The 23747-nt window shown below is 39.7% G+C and overlaps 1 protein-coding gene across 4 annotated transcripts in view; it reads right to left on the reverse strand.

Annotated features, from left to right (window-relative positions):
* LOC137377576 (ubiquitin carboxyl-terminal hydrolase 12) overlaps positions 1-19701 on the reverse strand; it is a 55434-nt gene extending 35733 nt beyond the window's left edge. For 2 of the 4 annotated variants that reach the window (XM_068047341.1, XM_068047338.1), the window contains exon 1: positions 19397-19700. Coding sequence is in view for 2 of the 4 variants with exons in the window: in XM_068047338.1 (XP_067903439.1) it covers positions 19397-19444 (48 nt within the window). In the remaining 2 variants the exon portion in view is untranslated. Of the gene's footprint in view, positions 1-6286; positions 6330-19396 lie in introns of all 4 variants that reach the window. The other 2 variants (XM_068047342.1, XM_068047340.1) reach the window with 2 other exon arrangements.
* Positions 19702-23747: the final 4046 nt, after the last annotated feature.

Consider the following 23747-nt stretch of genomic DNA (forward strand, 5'->3'; position numbering starts at 1 on the left):
TTGCAAGGCTCATCAATCCATGTTTTTATTAAATTTTCAGCCAGTGGGTTGGGGTATTGAATAAATAAATAATTTTAATACATGGATGGTGGGGCCATGATGAGATTTTATATTTTCAAACCACAAACTTGACAAAGAGACAAATGATACATTACCACAAGAATCAATGTTTGAAGATGACTGAATAAATTTGCTTGCATCATTGAATGATTTGTTTAAACTGTTAGCAGAAAGTTCTGGAAGGTTACAATATTATTTAGTTTTAAGTCAGTATGTTGCAGTTAAGATATCACAGCAGTTCATTTCTACTGTTCTTAACAGTTTTAAAATATGAAAGGTGAAAAAGGGAATTGGCTTTAGGATACAGCAAGCAGGACAGTCTGTGTGTGGTGGAATTGTGAGCCTGTAGGAAAGATTGTTAGGGGGCAGCAGTACCTGGCAGGTGGGAGCAGGGTGCACTCACGGAAAAAGTAGCTGGGTGGTAAAAAAAATAAAGGTAGAAGGGGGAGAAATCTGTGCGGGGGTGGGGGGGTGGGGGAGCATGGTAGCATATTGGTAATGTTACTGGACTAGTAATCCAAAGGCCTGGACTAATGCGCCAGAGACATGAGTTCAAATCCGACCATGGCAGCTGGGGGAATTTCAATTCAATGAATGAATGAATCTGGAAAAAAATACTTCTCTCATTAATCATAAAACCATTGGATTGTTGTAAAAATCCATCTGCTTCACTAATGTGTTACGACTGAGGTGGGAGCAACACACTGTCAATTCAGTCCCATCACTCCACAGGTCGCAGCATATTATTAATGTTTTTCCACCCAACCTAAAAACAGCCACATGAAACACTTTAGTAACCCCCACAATAAAATAGACCAAACTAGGTATCTTTAGACAACAACAAATGAACTATTTATTAAACACTAAATCTTAAACATGATTAAGATAAACCTATGTCTAAAGACCTTATAACTTATTTTAACCTAACTCCCCCATTCACACACACATACACTCAAAAACTATCTTAACCGATTAGAAAAAAATGTTTAAAAAAATTAGCTGTTTCTTAAGAATAAATAACTGGCATATAAGTCTTTGTGGGTTATGTTCCTGATGGGTGAGGTATTCTAATGTGAAAATAATCAAATGCCACTCAAAGTCTCCATGTGGATTTGTTGAAATAGTGATTCAAAACAGTTCAGCTGCAGCAGGCATCAAACAGTTGATGAGCACAGCAACAGGTCTACTTGAAGTTTAAAACCAACAGTCTCTCAGCTGAAACTTTACTTCAGCAATACAGTCTCTTCAAAAGGTTATTTCCTCCTTAGGCAATTAACTCGGCCTGTAACTCCTTGTAGAATTTTTGCTGAGAGAAATAGATAGCTCTTTTCTTCAGTAGCACAATTCGCTGGTGGGTCTCTCAAAAACTAGTTTCAGCCAGTTTTTACACAGTCAAATCGAAACATTATACCATGTGACCTCTTTCTGCTGCTGTGGCCTAGGTAACAAGTGCAGCTGGCACACTGTGCGTCAGCAATCCAAAAGCTTCTCTGTCTTAAAGGCACACTGTTTTAATCCCAGGACAAAATACATACAGTTCCATGACAAATGTCCTTCGGGGGAGGAAATCTGCCAACCTCACCAAGACTGGCCTACATGTGACTCCAGATCCACAGCAAGGTGGTTAACTCTTAACTGCCCTCTGAAATGGCCTAGCAAGCCACTCAGTTGTATCCAACTGCTACAGAAAAAAAGCACTGTAGGTGCATCTACAGTACATGGAGTGTAGCGTTTCACGGCAGTGGCTCACCATCACCTTCTCAAGGGCAATTAGGGATGGGCAATAAATGCTGGCCTTCCAGCGACACTCAGCCCAAGAGCAAATATATAAAAATGGAAATGACCTATTAAACTGCAGAGATTGAAAAGCGAGAGATGGGAAAAGCAAGGGCAACAAGAAGGTTACAGCATTTTAAATAGGAGAAAAAACTTACTTGACTGGGAAAATAAACACAAAAATTGTTAGAGCAATTAGGAAGAGAACTTCAGAAAGATGCTCTGTAGTACCAAGTAATACAAAGTTGAAATCATATTGTGACAGGTCTAGCAAATTTTACATCTTTAAATAGAGTTTTCTATTATAAATATTTACATAAGGAGTTACTATACTGCTGAAGGATGAATGTTCGTTTAAGGCTCTTTTTGTTTTTTTCCCCCCCAAGAGACTACAACATTCCCCAATTAAAATTCAACCATGAAACCTACTCAGGCAAAGGTTTTCAGACTCAGACTCGCAAAAATCACATGGAATCTCTATAGTGAACAAATTTAATAAATTTGCTAACAGATCTCTATATTTTTGACTTACTAGGTTATTATTGCTGTTGCTACAACCAATAAAGATGCTTTCCGCACCAATAGCACTGATTACCTTGGGATAACAGACATCATCTGTCAGTAGTTAAGCTCGAGGGTGGTCCCCAAAGTATGTCAACATTTGCAGGGATTCCCCACAGTGACTAATTGTAAATCCACTGAAAGGATTAACAGATTATTTTAAAACCATTTCAATAACAAATACAGCAACAATTCAAATAAGGGGTCAAATCCCCACGAAGTACTAGTAGCGTAGAGGAATTTACTTCAATATTGACTGAAATATACTGTACTTAGTCATAAAAAAATGTTTGACAAGACTATTTTTCAGACTGCCACCATAATCATAATAGTAGCCATTACAGAAAGTGTATTCAATCGTACATGCAAGCATATATTGCTATTTTGGCTACCTATACTTTAAACATGACAACCAGCAACTGAGACCCAGTCACCAGCTGACTCGATCAAAATCTTAAAACAGTGTTAACGAGTAAAATTGTTACATAAGTAACCTGGTAGCACAGTATATTTGTGCACCAATGCACTATGCCAGAGTGGGAGGTGCAGGTACAATCCCACAAATTCAGTTTCCAACCTCAGCCAGACTGTTTGTGACAAAAGATGCTCCTGTAATAGGAGGGGGAAAAAGCCTGAGAATGATTTGCCAGTTCATTGTCCTAGTTGACAATATAGTGCTCTTAGAAAAGGTGCCCACAAACTAAAGATGCAATTACTATTTTAAATGGGAAATAGAGAAAGGAACAAAGAAAAATTAATGCATGTAATTTTGTTACAACACTCAAGCCACCCTAAAGAATATATTACAATTTTAACATAGAACACTTAGAAACAACAAACTTAGAAACAATAATCTTAGAAACCTACCCGACAGAAATATTGCATTCCCCCTTTATACAGTACTGCTGTTCTCAAACACGACAAATATACATGTTTTCTCCTCTACACACATCCCAAAGGACTTGGTTTCAATAGTTCTTAACACTTCTAATCAGTGAGAAGGCAATACTTGAGCTGAAGCAGAATGAAATCAATAAATGTCACTAAAAACGTCAAGGGTTCTACAATTGTACAGAGAGAGAGGTGCACACATTTTACAGGTCTATTCAGCAGCAACTATTGGAAATCATCATTCCAAACAATTCTCAAGCAACTCGCGTGTAACTGCACACTATGATAACAAGTCTTCAAGCAAGGAACTGAAACTTTTCATTGTATTTGGAATGTCATGTGAGGTCCCCACCTGCCAAGAATGAGTCACATCAATTTTGTCATGAACACTGATTTTTTAAACTGTATTTGAAGCGAGGAAATGACTTGTTAAACAGATCAGACAAGGCTAGGAAAAAAACATTGACATACTAACAGACATCGAAGGTGAGGAAGCGCATTCCAGGGCCTGCTAAGGAGGATACAATCCACAAGGGCCAGGACTGGTTAGACCAGCTGGTCACATGACTAACTGGTTGCTCCAGGGTTTTCTTTTGAACTAGCCACAGAGAGTTTGAACTCAGAAAGACTGTTTGCTCCTGGACTGAAGATCTCTCCTGTCTGCGCCCATCTCTTTCTCACAAGCCTCTGAATCCAGTGAAGACACACGAACCCCAAGAGAGAAAAGTCTCCTACAGCAAACAAGGTTTAAGAAGAATACTGGGCCCCAACGAAAAGCAAGATCTACCTACAAACAAGGACTCTACAGTCAGCTTGATGAACCATAACAAAAACTCTTCTGATATTGCCTCGAACTTTTCACTTTATTTTTCTTCTGCTCTTTTCTGTCTCTATTTGCATATTTATCGCATATGCATGCTAGCGTGGGCGCGTCATGTATCCTTAGGCTTCAACCGAAATACAGTTTAAGTTTAATAAATTTCAACCTTCTTTTCTTTAAACCTAAGAAAACCAGTTTGTGCTGGTTTCTTTGCCTTATAATTGGAAAGCAGTAAGAAAACTACAGACAGAAAGTCTTCTTGGTTGGTGGGCACAAAACAGGCAGTATCATGTTATGAGGTATTTTCGTGGCCCACCTTTGAAAAAATTGCAGATGCACAAGGCATGAATATATGGTTCAGATTGCTATGGGGTACAATTGCTACAGTCCTGGTTACACTATCATATAAGCAGATATTGAGCACTGAACGTCTACTCCAGGACATAAGGAGTCTGGGACCCAATAATTGGAGCTATTAAAGCAGGGTGATATCTACCAAAGACTAAACCTGCAACAACTACACTGGAATTTTGTCTCAATCCACTTAGTATGATTTGCGACAGCTATTAATATCGAGTCTAACCACCTATGAAAGATACTGATTCGCAGATTGACATCAATGACTGCAAACATTAGCATAGTAAACTCAATTTTTAAAAAAAATTCTTTCATGGGATGCGAGTGTTGCTGGCAAGGACAGCATTTGTTGCCCATCCCTAATTGCCCTGGAGAAGGTGATGGTGAACCGCCTTCTTGAACTGCTGCAGTCTATCTGGCGCAGGTACTCCCACAGTGCTGTTAGGAAAGGTTTTTCACCCAGTGACAGTGAAGGAACGGCGATATAGTTCCAAGTCAAGATTGTGTGTAGCTTGGAGGGGAACTTGTAGATGGTGGTGTTCAATAAGAACCAAGCTGCCAAAGCATATTAATGTCTTTGTCCAATTAGACCATAACGTATATTTCTGTAACTTGCAAAAACAGCTAGCAAAAAAAAATGTACTCCTGTGCGTACTATAACCATCAAGAAAGAAGAATAATTTGAAAAACACAGTTGCTTCATTTTTGTCATATGTTGTTCCATGGATACCTCACCTAAGTGGTAAATCTTCATATATAAATGCCAGCATACAGTTCAACTGTGAAAGATATCACATCTACACCCATCCTGTTCTTTTTTAATTGCCACAAATGTGCATTTCACATGAGGGGTAGCTGGATACGGAAAACAAGAAAAATTCTCTGCTAACTTTCCACCCACTAATAGAGAAGCACTGAAAACAGCACTCCTATCTAGTAGAGATCAGAACAGATCAGGAAATTATCTGGGGCTTGCCTTTTCCCTAGGCCATCACTCAATGGCAATATTTTTGTTACAATGACAGAAATTATTTCTTGAGGCCTGAGCTTTAAGCTATTTGTTTTCATTAGCTGCTATATGCTTTTCAATAAAAATTCTGCCCCTTTAAGATGAGCTCAAAAGCTAATTGATATCAAGAGCTCTCAGAACTATTACTGCTCGTTCCTAATGTAGAGAAAACTATACTGGCCAAAATGTCCATTATCCCCAGAGGAGCCTTAGGAGCTAAGCTTTGCTCCATCACATTTAAGTTGGAGGTAATTTGTAACATTTCAATCCCTTAACCACCTGGTCTCTTTTTACAAGTTTACTTATAGTTAAATCATGAGATTTAATTCTGTAAATGATCCACCAATCATCTGAAGCCTTCACTTCATTAGCAGGAAGTTGCTAATGTAATGAAGTATGACACAGATGTTTCCACTCTGTACTAGTCTGCTAAACATTCACAACTGGCAGCAGCCTGTTGACAGTGGACACAGACATAATTTCAATGCCCAGCATGTTAACTGTATACCAAATAGGTGTTAATTGAATTCAAGCGGTGGGTATTAATTGAGGACTCACCTGCACTCATATATATATAGGAGCAGGCTGAAAGAGGGGTTTGGGTGTTGAGGTGCACAGTATGCGTGTGTCTGTAAATAAAAGCTTCTGAATAAATAAAGACCAGCCCCAATATTCTATCCTTCACCATCTGGCTATCTGAGTTTTGACACATCATGCTTTAAGAGTAGCAGGAGGACATTCTAAAAATGATTTTAGAAAAACAGTCACTATTTAAATTATTTTTCAGCAGTTTCTCTGAGTATTTGCCTTACCTAAAGCACAGTCCTGTCTTCTCTCTACCTGCTGTAGCTTTCCCTGCAGCGAAGATACAAAGTTAACAGACAGGGAAAGACCAGCTGGCCATGTCACATTAAGCATTATGATCCCAATGCTATCACCACCAGTCATGTAATAGGACAGACAAAACAAAACAAGAAATAAATCTTAGGCCATTTCAAGGGGAAAAAAAATTTGGAAATTGAACTTTAATACCAGCACAAATCTTTGTATGGGAAGAACTCCCATGAAGTTTATCAATGTCTTAATCTTCAGAATGTATATTAATGATCTGGATGAACAGTCTGAATACAGTTCCTGTGGTACTCTACAAATAACCTACCTCCACACAGAACCACTACCATTACTAATAGCAAGAATGCAACCAGTTCCTTATCAATCCGAGAATTTGCCCACCAATCCCACAGGTCTTATAAATTAAACTAGAGAGTGGCACTTTGTCAATAGTTTTATGAAAATTCAAATATACTATGTCTAACAGACTATCTTCATCCATCAACCTGTAATCTCATTAAAAAAAACAAGTTAGCAAGACAATGTCTTAATTTGCACCAAGTCCCGTTCCCCTATCACCCCTGTGCTCGCTGACCTACATTAGCTCCCAGTCAAGCAACATCTTGATTTTAAAATTCTCATCCTTGTTTTCAAGTCCCTCCATGGCCTTGCCCCTCCCCATTTCTGCAATCTCCTCTAGCTCCACAACCCTCCAAGATATGAGCTCCTCTAATTCTGGCCTCTTCTGCATCCCTGATTTTAAAGCGCTTTACGATTGGTGGCCACGCCTTCAGTTGCCTAAGCCCCAAGCCCTGGAATACCCTCCCTACACCTCTTCACCTCGCTTTCCTCCTTTAAGACACTCCTTAAAATCTACCTCTTTGACCAAGATTTTGGTTATCTGACCCAACATCTCCTTTTGTGGCTCACTGTCATACTGTGTTTTACAATGCTCTCATGAACAGCCCTGGGATGTTTTATTACTTTAAAGGCACTAGATAAATATAAGTTGCTCTTGTTGAAAGGAAGGTCGAGTGTCTCTAATAACCTCGTCATCCGTCATAATGGTCATACATTAGTATCCCGAATGACCTCTTTTAGAAACTTACATATAACTGAAGTCAGCCTAATGACCCATAATTTCCCAGCTCTGACTTTGTTGCCATTTTTGAATGTTGGTACATTTACCCTCCCTCCAGTAAATGGGAACAATCCTCCACTCTAACAAGCTGTCAAATATGTAAGCATAAGGGTCCCTTAGCATAGCTCCCATCTCTGAGCACCAGGCTTAGCAACCTGATATGATTCAAGATCCCCCAACAACTCCGCTTATCTTTCTAGGATTATATTTGCATGCACTTTAACAGACGCATCTATCATGCCAACAGTACATTGCAGTAATGGCAACTGAGCATAGTCTACTGCAGGGTCTGCAACCTGCAGCTCCAAAGTTGCATGCATATCATTAAGGACTCGTGTGGCTCCTGACCTTGATCGATTGAACCTACTTTAATGGTAATTAAATTGCTTGTTTTGTTTTTTAAACTTTTATTAACATTATACTTGAGAAAGTATTAACAACATTTTTGTAAAAACCTTTAAAATGTTGAAATGTGTCTGTCCTGTTTTTCATTATTATTGGCATTTGAATAATAGCACTGCAGCTCTTAAGACGCCGTGTTTTTGATGAAATGTTTAAAAAATGGCTGCTCTTGTTATTAAGGTTGCTAATCCCTGGACTGAGGCAAAAAATAAGTTATCTTGATATATGGAACCAAATTTTAAACACAATACTTTTTTTGTAAACAGGAATTAACATGGATCAAAACGGTATAGAACAAATTTCAAATTACAGATGCGGCCATTACATTCAAAATTAAGACCTGAAATAAGAAAATGATGTTAGAAAAATCATCACAGAATCCCTTTTGGGTACCCTGTTACCAACTACAGGTTAACAGAGCCACTGGTTTAGGCAGCCAGCATAACAAAATTAAACATTCCTTTTCATTTGTTTACTATTTCTCATTGTGTAACAGTATAGTTCTCTAACATGTACAAGGTACACAAAAGCAGGCTGGGTTAGGTCACATCATTACGGGAAAGCATCTGTTTCAATCAGCAGACGGAAGAGAGAATGAGAAGGGATCACAATCAGGGAGGGGAATTCCTAGTATAATAAAAACAAGAAATGTTGGAAATACTCAGCAGGTCTGGCAGCATCTGTGGAGAGAGAAACAGAGTTAACATTTCAGTTGACATTAACTCTGTTTCTCTCTCCACAGATGCAGCCAGACCTGCTGAGTATTTCCAGCACTTTGTGTTTTTATTTCAGATTTCCAGCATCTGCAGTATTTTGCTTTTACTTTAGAGGAATTCCTAGTAATGGTCTGGCATGACTGCAAGCCTCAAAATTAAAAGCTCAAATTATCATTAAAAACTATACTCAAATATAAATACCAGTTGATTGCACAGAATTGTGACAACATAAGTCAGGTATATAGGTGAATATTTATGGCAGCATGGAGGGGGACAGGGTAAAGTCCGGGGACTTGAGATCTTATTGGATAGAGTAACTAATGATTCTTTCATTTTTTAAACAAAGAAAAGCTTACAGAAGTGCAAGTTGATATTTGTGACAGTAGTAAGAAGGCAACAGTGAGCAAAGAGATTTTTCAACACAATGAATCTAGGAAAAGACTGAACCAAAATGAAAGGAAGCCTAAAGATTCAAATGAATTAGAGACTGCAGCTCATTTAATACATACACTTTGGGGAGCAGAGGAGATAGGATGGTTTTTTAAAAAGGGAATCAGGATCCAGACTTTTTTTTTTCCAACACAGTGACAGAATGGATATATTATTAAATGAGCCCAGGTGATTCGTGTCAACTCTTGTAGAATTTGATTTTCCCCAGCACTGAAAGATTCCTCTCTCACTTAAAACTTATGATCTAAATTCCACTTTAGCTTGTCCTTTTTATTATATTTTTGATTTAGATCTTAATTCCCTTTTCTACACCACTACGGGGAGCATAAGGACTGGCTCAACTATCTGACCTTTGCAGTATGTTAACATTCACTGTCTATGCATATAATGAAAAACAGCAGCCAGGTTGAAGTAAGAGAACACTGACAACACAGCAAAAGCCAGCCTTTTGAGGAGATTAAAAAAACACATTGAACTGACACTGAACTATGCAATCCAAGCCTGTGAAATGCTTTTTAAATGTTATCACAATACAATTACATATCAAAATTAAACTTATTCAGGTTTTCACATCTCAGGACAGTGCTATTCTTACATTTGTATAATGGGTAATGGCAAAAAATGAATTTATCAAAAATGTGTTCCTTTTTTTGGTGACACACATTGTGCGGAGGATAGTGTTGGACTTCACAAGGATATAGACAGGCTAGGCAGATACGTGGCAGATAAAATTTAACGCAGAATAGTGTGAAGTGATACATTTTAGCAGGAAGAACGAGGAAAGGCAATATAAAACAAAAGTATGCAATTATAAAGGGGGTGCAGGAGCAGAGTGACATGGAGGTATGTGCGCACAAATTGTTGAAGGTGGAAGGGCAGGTGAGAAAGTAGATAATAAGGCAAATGGGGTGCCGGGCTTTATAAATAGAGGCATAGGGTACAAAAGCAGGGAAATCATGGCGAACCTTTTATAAATCTCTGGCATGGCCTCAACTGGAGTATTGTGTCCAATTTTGGGCACCACACTTTAGGAAGGATGTGAAGGCATTGGAGAGGGTGGAGAAAAGATTTGCGAGAATAGTTCCTGGAATCAGAGACTTCAGTTACGTGGATAGATTGGCAAAGCTGGTTCAAAATGAAAGGAAGCCTAAAAATTCAACTGTTCGCCTTAGAGAAGAGAACGTTGAGAGGAGATTTGATAGATGTGTTCAAAATATTGAGGAGTCTGGACAGAGTAGATAGGGAGAAACTGTTCCCATTGGTGGAAGTGCGAGAACCAGAGGATTTAAAGTGATTGGCAAAAGAACCAGAGGAACACGAGGAAAATTTTTTCACGCAACAAGTGGTTAGGACCGGAAAGCAATGCCCGAGAGTGTGGTGGAGGCAGATTCAATTGTGGCTTTCAAAAGAGAATTGAATTATCCAAAGAGAAATAATTTGCAGGGTTATGGGGAAAAGGCAGGAGAGTGAGACCAGCCAAGCTGCTCTCACAGACAGCCCGCACACACACGACGGGCGAAATGGCTGCCTTCGATGCTGTGGCCATTCTATGGCAACAGGAGTTCTTTCTGAGGCAGCTGGGAGTGGAGAAGGCAAAGCTACTCAGCTTTGTGGGGAGTGGTGAGAGGCAGCACAAAACAATGGAAAAGAGGGGAAGGTTCAGGTATTCAAGGTGGCAGTGTTGATAGTAGGGAGGAAGGAGGAAGGTGCAGGAACTTGTAAAAAGTGAGCATATGAATGCAGGTGGAATTAATTCCCACTACTGTTCAGTGACCTAAAAAACTTGTATTATTTAAAATAGGTATGCTGTTACATATTTATTTTAAGCAACACAGGCTTCTCTAGGTCACTGTTAGTGAAGTGTTTAAGAAATTCTACCTGCCACCCACTCTGTCCTGCTGTCATTCTCACTATACTTAAGCATCACAATTCCCTTATTGCTCTATTCTTCCCTTTGAATACCACTTCTCAATTCATATCCCACAAGGCAGAACTTTGTCATTATTGTGAGCATCCATCTCTAATGAAGTATTGTTTAAGTAGACAAATAAAACATTGATGAAGCCTGCCGTGTACATGACTCTATAACCATCCATAGTGAATCACTTTTCTACAAACCACATTACAGGATATTGTTATGACCCGAAGGAGTGCACTGTTTACTAGTTCCACTTCTCCACAGGTCACAACATATATTTAAATGTTTTCCCCATTACCAATGCAGTTAAACATAGACTCTATGTTTAATCTCAGAATAAGATACACCAACTAGGTTTCTTATAATAAACAAAATTTCAGTTTATTATAAAACAAGATTTAACGAAGCAAAGCATTAACACACAGATTGAAATACCAAAGTTCCCTTTTTACCTTAGCCCATCACACACATACCAGTTAACTGAAAAAATAGAGATTTTCTCTTTAGAGTTCTATTACAAATAAAAAGACAAAAAAAAAAATACTTAGGCCAAAAACTTGCTAATTCTTGAAGAAGAAAAAAAGAGAAGATATGGAAATATGTCAGATGTCCTTTTTCTGATTTGGCGACCCAAATACACATAGACATCTGTCACTGGGATCTTCCTAGAACAGCTCTTTGAAGCTCAGCTTGGTTAGGCTTTCCAAAAGAAATGCAGCAAGAGGGGTTTCAGGCAGGCCTTGCAGGAGGATTGCAGCATCAATTTCTCTATTTCTTTCACTCGCTTCTAACAGCTTCTCAAAGAGATGGAAAAACCGGCAGGCTTTTCAAAGAGCTGGAAAAAGCTGAGTTGGGGTTTGTCCTAGGCAGATTGATTCTTTTACTCCTTTTCAGAACACTGCCCATACCCCAACTGCCTGTCCAAAGTGAAACCAAAAACATCTCAGGAGTCAAGCCTCCTGACCCCTATAAATCTTGACTTGTCACTTATCTGTAAACAAAAAGCCCCCTGCTAGGTATTTATCTGAAAACAGGTGACTTCCAGCAACTGTTGTTTACAACCCAAGTCCAAAAGACCTTCTGATTTCCTCTTTTTTTAAAAAAACACAAAGTCCAGCATCTATGGAATCCTTTTTTCCATTTTAAAACACAAATCCTCAAAATTGAACAAAAAAAATGGAAGCACTTGTAACAATATTTGCAGATTTTCCAACAGTCCCTTTCATTCAGGACAATGGACATGAATTTGCCTTTTTACAATCACATAGGAGAAAGGATTCTAGGTTAGATAGCAAGCCTGTGCTGAGACAGCAGATTTCAGTGACAGTATTAGTATCAGTGTATAGAACTGCCAAAGGAAAAATTCCTGTTCCTGATCAATGTCAGTGGTCAAAGTGATCCCTTGGTGCAATGAGGTCATCAGATGAAGGAAGAATTGGGCTAGGTATGATGTAACTGTCTTGACTCATACATGAAGAATAGCTATTTAGGCTAGTTAGGAGAGGACAATAATTGTTTTGGGACTGCATCCCAGCAAAAGTCAATGGTTCCAGGAAATGAGAAAGCAAAAACATCGGCAAGAAAAAAAAAACTGCAGTTTCACAATGGCCAATGAATTCACTTGACTGCTAACTTTCAGCCTATAAACACACAAACCCCAAAGTTAACCAAGTCTCGAGCCCCTTTATGCATTTGTTGTCTTATGCATTTATGTTGTCTTATGCATTTTTGATAGAACCCACTGAACAAATAATTCATCTTCCAATGACAAATATTTCATATTAAGTTAGAGCCTTTTCTTGCTTCTGGAGGTATTGAGCAATAAAATATCAACAGAATGAATCAGAAGGCTTTTAAGAAACAGGATAAGGCCACATTAGACCTAGAAAACGTGACCCCTTTTCTAAAGATTAACCTCAGTTACCTATTTTCTCAGCATATCCCTTGATCCTGTTTCTCAGGAATCACATCTCCATTTTACATTAACCATTTCAATGATCTTCCTGAGTAACTTATTCTACAAATCAGTTACCCTTTAAGTCAGGAATGTCCAAGCTATTTTGTCACTATGCAGCATTGTTGAATGCCACAGGCCACTTATAAAGTTGAAATCAATGTTACCATTAATTTGCATATATTTCAAGTTGCTCATACAGCGTTTTGATTTTGATTTATCCACTAATGAGACAAAGGCATAGCCTTTGAATATTGTGGGCCTGAAGGTTTGGCAAACAGCACAAAGCAAAGTAAGAAATATAAACCCAAATGACTGAGTTGCTTGGGTTCAAAGATCAGATTACCACCCTACTCCCAAAAGTACATCACACAAACATTGCATTTATGCAAATACATTTGTAAGAATGACTGAATGAATGAAAAGTTCCTGGTGTCTTTCTAATTAGTAGTGTATGTATGTTTGTACGTTAATGGAGAATTCTGTCCATTTCTTTATTCCTTACTGGCAGACTAACTGTTTCAACCGGAAAATCTTCCTGAGTTGCCCGTTGAGCATGACTGAAAAGTTCCCATTGGTACATCCATGTTTCAAATCATGCATCAAAATGAAGCACCAACAAAATATGCTTGTGAAATTAAAAATTGCTACCCATCAACCAAAAAAAGGCCAATTACTTTAAATGTTCTGTTTCTTTTGCCTGAAAAGTCAAGGTTCCAGGATTCAGCACAATTGGGTAGTCTCAGAGAACAGTAAGATAGCTGGTGTGGGAAATGGAGAAATTCACATACCTTAATTAGCAAGACCTCGTAAGGTTGAAATTAATCTTTGTTTCTCTGGCCTTTGCCCCACCAGTGTAACTATTGGTTGGGGAAAGTGGTGTGGCTTTAATCGCATTTGTAGATTACACAATATCAGGATGGGACAAGCTTGATGGACCAGCAGGTCACTTGAACCCCAAATAGGGGCAGCACAGTGGCGCAGTGGTTAGCACCGCAGCCTCACAGCTCCAGCGACCGGGGTTTGGTTCTGGGTACCTGCCTGTGCGGAGTTTGCAAGTTCTCCCTGTGACTGCATGGGTTTTCGCTGGGTGCTCCGGTTTCCTCCCACAGCCAAAGACTTGCAGGTTGATAGGTAAATTGGCCATTATAAATTGCCCCTAGTATAGGTAGGTGGTAGGGAAATTGAGGGAATATGGGATTAATGTAGGATTAGTATAAATGGGTGATTGATGGTCGGCACAGACTCGGTGGGCTGAAGGGCCTGTTTCAGTGCTGTATCTCTAAATAAATAAAATAAATAAATAGGTAAATAGATTTGTGTTAAACTTGGTCATCTTAGGAACGGATCAATGTATAGACCATGACACTTCATGTGTGTATATCTGGTAATTTTTCGTGCACCAATATTTATGATGAATTTATTATTTTCATCTATTAAAAAAAAGAGTATGCTGAAAAAAGACTACACTAATACAAGAAAATTATTCCAATAGTGGAGGCTCCAGCATTTTGTTAATCTCGTTTTAAGTCACATTATTTAGCGACTGGAGAGTTGGCAAACGCAAAATGGTACAGTAGTTAGAATTTTAAAATTAAATGATTTATGGATGATGCTGCCATTCATTCACCCAGAAAGACCCCATAGTCACTCTAATTATCTAATGCACCTAATTATTCCTTCGGTCTTTTCCTCCACTATTCCATCTAGAAATCCATTCCAAGTATCAATCACTCTTGCTGTGAAGAACTTCTTAATATCAGTTTTCAATTTACCTTTTATTAGTTTGAACCAGTTTCTGCTGGCCCTACTCTTGCAATACAAAGTAACTTTTTGATTTACCTTTCCATTCCCTTAAGTGTGTTGTGTACTTGAGATCAACTCCTTATTAAGGTGAAAAACTCAAGTTTCTTCAATGTTTCCTCATATCTCAAAACCCGGACACTAAGGATGAGCCTCGTGGCTCTTCTCTACATTGTCTTTAACTCCCTGAACTGGACATAGTTCTCAAGGTCTGGTCTAACCAAAGCACTTTACAGTCTGATCTCAACTTCCTCTGACTTCTATTCCATTCTATCATGAAAATAAGCAGGAAGGAACAACAGTTGGCACATAAGCATTGTAAGAAAAATCCTGTATGAGAAACCCTTTAACAAGCTTGTCCGGTACCTAGTTATAAACATTCTATGAAAGTCTTCATCCATTTAATGTATGCGCCAGGACTGTACGATAAATATAAATCAAGTACTAAAATTGCATGCAAATCTGTGGGTGGGAAGCTGTGAACAGTAAGATTACAATTAATCCAAGGAATTTGAAGGATATTATAAGCTAATAAAAGGCAAAGTTTCAATAGTTTATGGGGATCATTTGAACCCCAAAATGCAATTAAAGCCTTGTACTTAGTCTTTACTATCTACAAGTTGTCACTAAAAATAAGAGAAATATGTACTTTTCTGTAAATAAAACCGAAACGGTAATATTAATAAAATATTGAAAACTCTTAAGACTCTTAGAAGCTCCTGTGATGACACTACTCAAATGATACTGCCATATGATTCACAGGAGGGTCATCAACCTGAAACGTTAACTCTGTTTCCCTCTTCAGATGCTGCCAGACCTACTGAGTCTTTCCATCATTTTCTGCTTTTATTTCAGATTTCCAGCATCTGCAGTATTTTGCTTTTGCATAAGAGAATATAGTTCTACAGCAAAATTTATAAGAAAATTAAAAGCCAAATAAATATTTCATTTACCTTCACAAAAATAATCTGTATATTGCTCAGGTTAAATGAAAACCTTTTGAAAATTGTATTCAGCGCAGTAACAGCTTGCAGGCAACCACTAGACCTTTCCATTCAATACAAATGCATGCAGTTAAATATAAGTCTCCAGTACAGTCAAAAGACATAAAATGAAGTGAGTTACAGGTACAAAGTTTTTTACAAACCTCTCATCCTGCTATTAAATTCAAGGTTGGAACCCTACCTGTGACAAAGAGCTCTGTCACTGGTTAAACAAAGTACCGAGGAATTTATCCATCCTAAACTGTGACAGTAATTTATAACCATATTCTTTATGAGAGATTGAAAAATATGTCTCACAGGCACTCCCAATAGTGTTATAGCCAGGAAACCTTTGTATGGCCAAAACTTGGGACACCTTTTATCCTTCCTATGGTATCTAATAATGGCAGCCATCCAATGATCATTTACACTAATGACTAGATCCAATGGTAGTTTCAATTTTACGTGGGCTTTTTTATCAGCAGGTTTCAGATCTCTTTGGGCAAAGATTCCATTTTGATAAAATTTATGCCATCGTCACTGCAAAATTATCAATAAATAATCTGAAGTTCATTGCTGGTAAATTCGATATATAAAAAGCACACAAGTAAAAAAATAGCTGTTGGCCAAGAGTCAAACCTTTTGCTGCACTATTGCATTTAGAATTAAGAAAATAAATTTAACATACAATTCTGTGTATACGGAAATCAGAAACATCACACACTTGCGATGCATTCAAGAATTTCGTATGTTAAAAGGCATTATATAATGCAAGTTATTGTTGTCGATAAGAATTAATATTGTAAAGATGTTTTAGTTGAAAAACTCTGCAGTGGCCGAATTATCACAATTGACTATGCTGGATGAGTCCCATTTACTTGAATGGGAGACAGCAGAAACCTTATTCTAAAATGCAGCTAATTATACTTTGGTTTTGCTTTACACACACCCTGCGACTCTCAAGAAAATACAAATCAGAGCTTAAAAAAAAAAACTTGTATTCATATAGCGTCTTTAACATAAAGAAGTCCCAAGGTGTTTCAGAGGAGTGAAAAAAATTTGACAGCGAGCCACAAAATAAATTAGGGCAAATGACCAAAAACATGGTCAAAGAGGTATATTTGAATGATTGTCTTAAAGGAAGAAAGAGAAGTAGAGATATAGAGAGGTTTAGGGAGGAAATTCCAGAGCTTAGGGCCTTGGAAGCTGATGGCACGGCCATCAATGCTGGAACAATTAAAATCAGGGATGCTCAAGAGTCCAGAATTACCAGAGCACAGATATCTCGGAGGTTGTGGAGCTGGAGAAGATTATGGGACTGGAGGGGATTACAGAGATAGGGACAGCTGAGGCCATGAGAGATCTGAAAACAAGGATGAGAATTTTAAAATCAAGGCATTGTTTAACCAGGAGCCAACGTAGCTCAGTGAGTACAGGATGAGTGAATGGAGTTTGGTGCGAGTAAGGATACAGGCCGGAGTTTTGGACGACCTCAAGTTTACGGAGGGTAGTTTGTGGGTGGCCAGCTGGGAGTGCAGTGCGATAGTCAAATCTAGAGGGAACAAAGACATGAATACAGTTTTCAGCAACAGCTGTGCTGAAGCGGGATGCAGTCATGCAATGTATGAGAAGTGGAAATAAGCTGTCTTAGTGACGGCATGGATATGAGGTTGTAAGCTCATCTTGGGATCAAATATGACACCAATGTTTCAAAGAGTCTGGTTCCGTCGCAAACACCTCTCAGGCAGAAGGATGGAGTCATTGGTTAGAGAACGAAGTTTGTGGCTGGGACTGAAGACATTGGCTTCTGTCTTCCCAATATTTAGTTGAAGGAAATTTCTGCTTATCCAATAGTGAATGTCAGACAAGCAGTATGACAATTTAGGCACTGGAGGGGTTGAGAGACGTAGTCGTGAGGTAGAGCTGAGTGTCGACAGTGCACACATGGAAACTGATGCTGCATTTTTAGTTGATGTTGCTGAGAGGCAGCAAGCATTAAACAAATAGGAGAGGGCCAAGGATAGATCCTTGGGGAGGGGAGGGGAAGTCAGGGGAAAGAGAAGTCGTTGCAAGCAATTTTGTGGCTACGATTCGATAAATAAGATTGGAACCAGGCAAGTACAGTCCTACCCAGTTAAATGATGGTGGAGAGATGTTGGAGGAGGATGGTCAACTCTGTTCAAGATTGCAGACAAGTCGGGAAGGATGGGGAGAGAAAGTTTACTTAGTCATAGTCACATAGAACGTCCCTTGTGACTTTGATAAGGGCTGTTTTGGTACTGTGGCAGGGGTGGAAACCTGACTGGAGGGATTCAAACACGGAGTGCCAAGAAACTTGGGCACAAATTTGGGCGTAAACATGAACCGGATTTGCTCCATATTTTACTCAAGTCAATCCAAACTCCAATTTGCTCTAAAGCGAGATCTGACGGATGTTCCAACATAAATCCTTCATGCAAAATGAATACAATTGCCTAAAAAAAATTTACTTTAGAACTACTAAGCCACTACCACTTTTATTATCATTGAGAAACAGATGTTGCAGCTACAACAGATTGCAAACCATTGCTTTCACAGTTGGCAGTTGGTGAGGCAAAACAATCATTCTTCAACCAAAATTACAACCTCAAGTTAATGGGCAAGCATTGTAAGGTTGAATATTGAAAAACATGTAGGTAATTTGGCGAGAACCTATCTTCAGATAAAAGTTCCTACCACTCATGTCAGGTGGTAAACGTATTTCATAAAAGTGCAACTGGCTAGATCGACTACCGATATGCATTTATTCAGTTTCCTGAATAACTATACTATATAATATCCAGGCATAAACATTGTTGTGCACAGATAAATATTTTCAATATCATAAAAGCAAAATACTGCAGATGCTGGAAATCTGAACTAAAAACAAGAAATGCTGTTATACTCAGCAGGTCTGGCAGCATCTGTGGAGAGAGAAGCAGAGTTAACTTTTCAGGTCAGTGACCCTACATCAGATGAAAGGTCACTGACCTGAAATGTTAACTCTGCTTCTCTCTCCACAGATGCTGCCAGACCTGCTGAGTCTTTCCAGCATTTCTTGTAAATATTTTCAATACTGGCATTAATGCATTCTGATTCTCTGATGGTTTTCTTTCCGAGTTAGCAAAATTGGTCCTTGAAGTATTTCATAAAGCTACAAATGGCCTCTAATTAACCAGAAAGTGGCAGGGGGAAGGAATAACACACTATCCCCCTCGCATCAACGAACACACACACACACACACAAAAGAGACTGGGAGATTCAATCTGCTGGACCAATTTATAACAAACTAACTCCAAATAAGGTCCCATTTTACAGTCAGAAATACCTTAAGCAAAAAAAAAAATTACAGAATTTGAAGCCCTCACAAATTATGACTGGAATGTTTCCTATATAAATATTAAAAAGTTTTATAATGGGAATTGCAGGAACCCTGGAATGGGGCGATGTTATCAACACAGACCTGTTATTGGTGCAGGTCGTGAGCCCTTGATCCATAATTCATCGTTTTATCGCAGGTTTCCCCCCACCTCCCATGTACAATTTTTGAAACATTTTCCTGGTTTTATTTGCAGCAAATAACGAAACGTCTCTGGCCCCGGGCTGTGGTTAACTGTTCTTCTCCTGAGCCCGGGAAGCCAAGGCTACAGAGGACGAGGGGGTGGTGGAGAGGAGAGGACAGGTACGGGGGCCGCTCGCACTCACCATCGTACAAATCGAGGCGATTTTTCTGACAGTCATCAGTGTTTCCATCCGTCCGCCGCCATGTTGCCCAAACCGTGCCCCTCAACCGAACCGGGCTCCGCAGCCGCGTCACACCCGCAGCCGTCCCCCTACAACCGGCTCACCCGCAGCCGCCCGCCGCGCAAACAGCGCCGACTGCCCACCACGCGCTCCCGATAGTCGTTCCGCAGCAGATGCGTTCCTCCCTTACTGTACGGCGCTGGGCAAACTATCCATCAGCGCAGCGACTGAGCCCGGGTGGGAAGTTCTGTCCGCCTGCTAAAAATACATCAACAGCACTGCGAACGGCCTGTGCTTACTGATTATGCCGGACGTGTCCAGATACATATTTAGGGCTCTCTTCACATCGAGGAAATATATCTTTTTTTAAAATTATGATCAGAGTACCATTGATTACAAAAAACCATTTGAACAAAGGAAACTCTTTATGTTGTAAGAGTGATTTCATCAAAATAGGTCACGTTTTAAAATCAAACTATATCAGCCCTAAGCAGTGAGATTTTACAAGTCTGTAATGGAAGTCTAATCTAAACCACAATCAAATTCATGTAAGTATATGCAAATTTTTTTTTTCACAGAAACACCCACATAGGTATGTTTAGCTGTAGCAATAATAGGATAATCCATTTAACTATTTTAATTTATTTGCAGGGAATTCACAGTAAGAATTGTATATGGCACAATTTTTTTTGGCATGCTTATGATTGTTTTGCTTTGTTGTGAAGTGTCTTGGGCCGTTTTGTCACGTTAAAGACGCTATATAAATATAACTTGTTCTTGTGCTGCAACCGCTCCAAAATATCATTTCTTTACCGTTAATCTCAATTTGCTGCAGTTAAGTAAACTGTAGAAATAACTAGCCGTGTCATAAATTGCGCAGAGCCAAACTATGTCTAATCTATGTTCCAAAGTATTCCCCAACACAGAAACTTTTGGAGATTCAAAGATTGCCAGGCGAAGCCCCAACATTTTCAATAATATAAAAGCAAAATACTGCGGATGCTGCAAATCTGAAACAAAAACAAGAAATGCTGGATTCACTCAGCAGGTCTGGCAGCATCTGTGGAAAGAGAAGCAGAGTTAACGTTTCGGGTCAGTGACCCTTCTTCGGAACTGACAAATATTAGAAAAGTCACAGATTATAAGCAAGTGAGTTGGGGGTGGGGCAAGATTTTCAAACAACATTTCCAACCCTGGCACAATGTTTCTGTTTCAATACGAATAAAAGACATCTTCTGAAGTAATAGCACTGGCTGTCTTTGGGTTGCTGAACCTCTCAGCAGTTTTGGGACAAGGGTTTCACAGAAGTTTGTTAATATTTGGAGGCAATTCCCCACGAAGAGATGTTTGGGAATTATTATTCTTGCAGCTAAAATTATTTAATGAACTGCTACTGCTTTCAAGGAACTGGATCTGGACTTTACGGTTCTGTTCACAGAACCATTCTGCAGGAACTCACTGTATATGTTACACCGTTTAGTCATTAGTTAACACCTGTCAGATACAAGTTTCTCTGACTAATTTATTGAAAATGCATCATCTGCTATGACATCATAACATCAATAACTGTCACACTTCCCTTTCCCAAGGCAAATGCCAGATTTTTAAAAGATGTATTTTAAGAACACCTTTTGGCCAATTTTGGCCTCTTTGTCTCCTGAAAATATTAACTTTTGCTGGGACACAAAAGAATACAGTTCCATAGATACTGGGTATTCTCCAGAACTCATGAAGAATTGATTGGATTATCCACGTGGATAATCACTGCTGGAAGCTTGGCAGGGCAAGATTACCACCTGCGAAGGACACATGCTGACCCGATTATAGTTTCTTGGATCAACAACATTTGCATAATTCAAACATTAAAAATATGTCTTATTGGGGCATTATCCATTTGGGGTGTGAATTAGCATGGTGCTCAAGATGTATGGGCCTGGAGCAGTTGAAAGAAGCCACAGAACAGAACTTTGTTTTGGAGACAGAAAAGAAATTGTTTAATCTGACAATGTTGGGGAAGCCAGCAGCAGGAAATAGCACCCCAGATTTGCAGATTGAAGACCCCTAAAAGGAATGGCTTAGGGTCAATGGTTGAAAATGGCCAAGACAGTCAGTGTCAGCTCACCATCACAAATATTGCCACTTAGATTTTTTAATCCATTCATGGGATGTGGGCATCGCTGGCTAGGACAGCATTTATTGACCATCCCTAATTGCCCTTGAGAAGGTGGTGGTGAGCTGCCTTCTGAACTGCTGCAGTCCATGTGGGGTAGGTACACCCATAGTGCTGTTAGGAAGGGAGTTCCAGGATTTTGACCCAGCGACAGTGAAGGAACGGTGATATAGTTTCAAGTTAAGATGGTGTGTGGTCTGGAGGGGATCTTGCAGGTGGTGTTCCCATGCATCTGCTGCCCTTATTCTTCTAAGTGATAGAGGTCGTGGGTTTGGAAAGTGTTGTCGAAGGAGCCTTGGTGCATTGCTGCCACTGTGCGTCGGTGGTGGAGGGAGTGAATGCTTGTGGATGGGGTACCAATCAAGCGAGCTGCTTTGTCCCAGATGGTGTTGAGCTTCTTGAGTGTTGTTGGAGCTGCACCTATCCAGGCAAATGGAGAGTATTCCATCACACTCCTGACTGTGCCTTGTAGATGGTGGACAGGCTTTGGGGAGTCAGGAGGTGAGCTACTCGCCGTAGGGTTTCTAGCCTCTGACCTGCTCTTGTAGCCACAGTATTTATATGGCTACTCCAGTTCAGTTTCTGGTCAATGGTGACCCCCAGGATGCTGTTGATTCAGCGATTATAATGCCATTGAATGTCAAGGCGAAATGGTTAGATTCTCTCTTGTTTGAGCTAGTCATTGCCTGTTACTTGTGTGGTGCGAATGTTATTTGCCACTTATCAGCCCAAGCCTGAATATTGTCCAGGTCTTGCTGCATTTCTACACGGACTACTTCAGTATCTGAGGAGTCGCGAATGGTGCTGAACATTGTGCTATTATGAGTGAACATCCCCACTTCTGACCTTATGATTGAAGGAAGGTCATTGATGAAGCAGCTGAAGATGGTTGGGCCTAGGACACTACCCTGAGGAACTCCTGCAGTGACATTCTGGAGCTCAGATGATTGACCACCAACAGCCACAACCATCTTCCTTTGCACTAGGTATGACTCCAACCAGCAGAGCATTTTCCCCCAATTCCCATTGACTCCAGTTTTGCTAGGGCTCCTTGATGCTGTACTCAGTCAAATGCTGCCTTGGTGTCAAGGGTAGTCACTCTCACCACACCTTGAGTTCAGCTCTTTTGTCCATGTTTGAACCAAGGCTGTAATGAGGTCAGGAGCTGAGTGGCCCTGGCGGAACCCAAACTGAGCATCACTGAGCAGTTATTGCTAAGCAAGTGCTGCTTGATAGCACTGTCAACGACACCTTCCATCACTTTCCTGATGATCAAGAGTAGACTGATGGGGCGGTAATTGGCTGGGTTGGATTTGTCCTGCTTTTTGTGTACAGGACATACCTGGGTAATTTTCCACATTGCCGGATAGATGCCAGTGTTGTAGCTGTACTGAAACACCTTGGCTAGGGGCGCAGCAAGTTATGGAGCACAAGTCTTCAGTCTTATTGCCAGAATGTTGTCAGGGCCCATAACCTTTGCAGTATCCAGTGCCTTCAGTCATTTCTTGATCTCACTTGGAGTGAATTGAATTGGCTGAAGACTGGCATCTGTGATGCTGGGGACTTCAAGAGGAGGCCGAGATGGATCATCCTAGTGCATGAATCGCAAAAGGTTAGTATGCAGGTACAGCAAGTAATTAGGAAAACTAATAGAATGTTATCATTTATTGCAAGGGAAATTGAATACAAAACTAGGGAGGTTATGCTTCAGTTATACATGGCATTAGTGAGACCACATCTGGAGTACTGTGTACAGTATTGGTCTCCTTATTTAAGGAAGGATGCAGATGCATTGGAAGCAGTTCAGAGAAGGTTTACTAGACTAATACCTGGAATGGGCAGGATGTCTTATGAGGAAAGGTTGGACAGGCTAGGTTTGTATCCGGTTGAGTTTAGACGAGTAAGAGGTAACTTGATTGAAACAGATAAGATTCTGAGGGTGACAAGGTGGATGTGGAAAGGATGTTTCCCCTTGTGGGAGAATCTAGAACTAGGGGTCGCTGTTTAAAAATAAGCAGTTGCCCATTTAAGGCATAGATGAGGACAAATGTTTTCTCTCAGCGGGTCGTAAGTCTTTGGAACCCTGTTCCTCAAAAAGCGGTGGAAGCAGAGTCTTTGAATATTTTAAAGGCAAAGGTAGAT

The sequence above is a fragment of the Heterodontus francisci genome, chromosome 15 (genome assembly GCF_036365525.1).
Source record: "Heterodontus francisci isolate sHetFra1 chromosome 15, sHetFra1.hap1, whole genome shotgun sequence".
NCBI classification, from domain to species: domain Eukaryota; kingdom Metazoa; phylum Chordata; class Chondrichthyes; order Heterodontiformes; family Heterodontidae; genus Heterodontus; species Heterodontus francisci.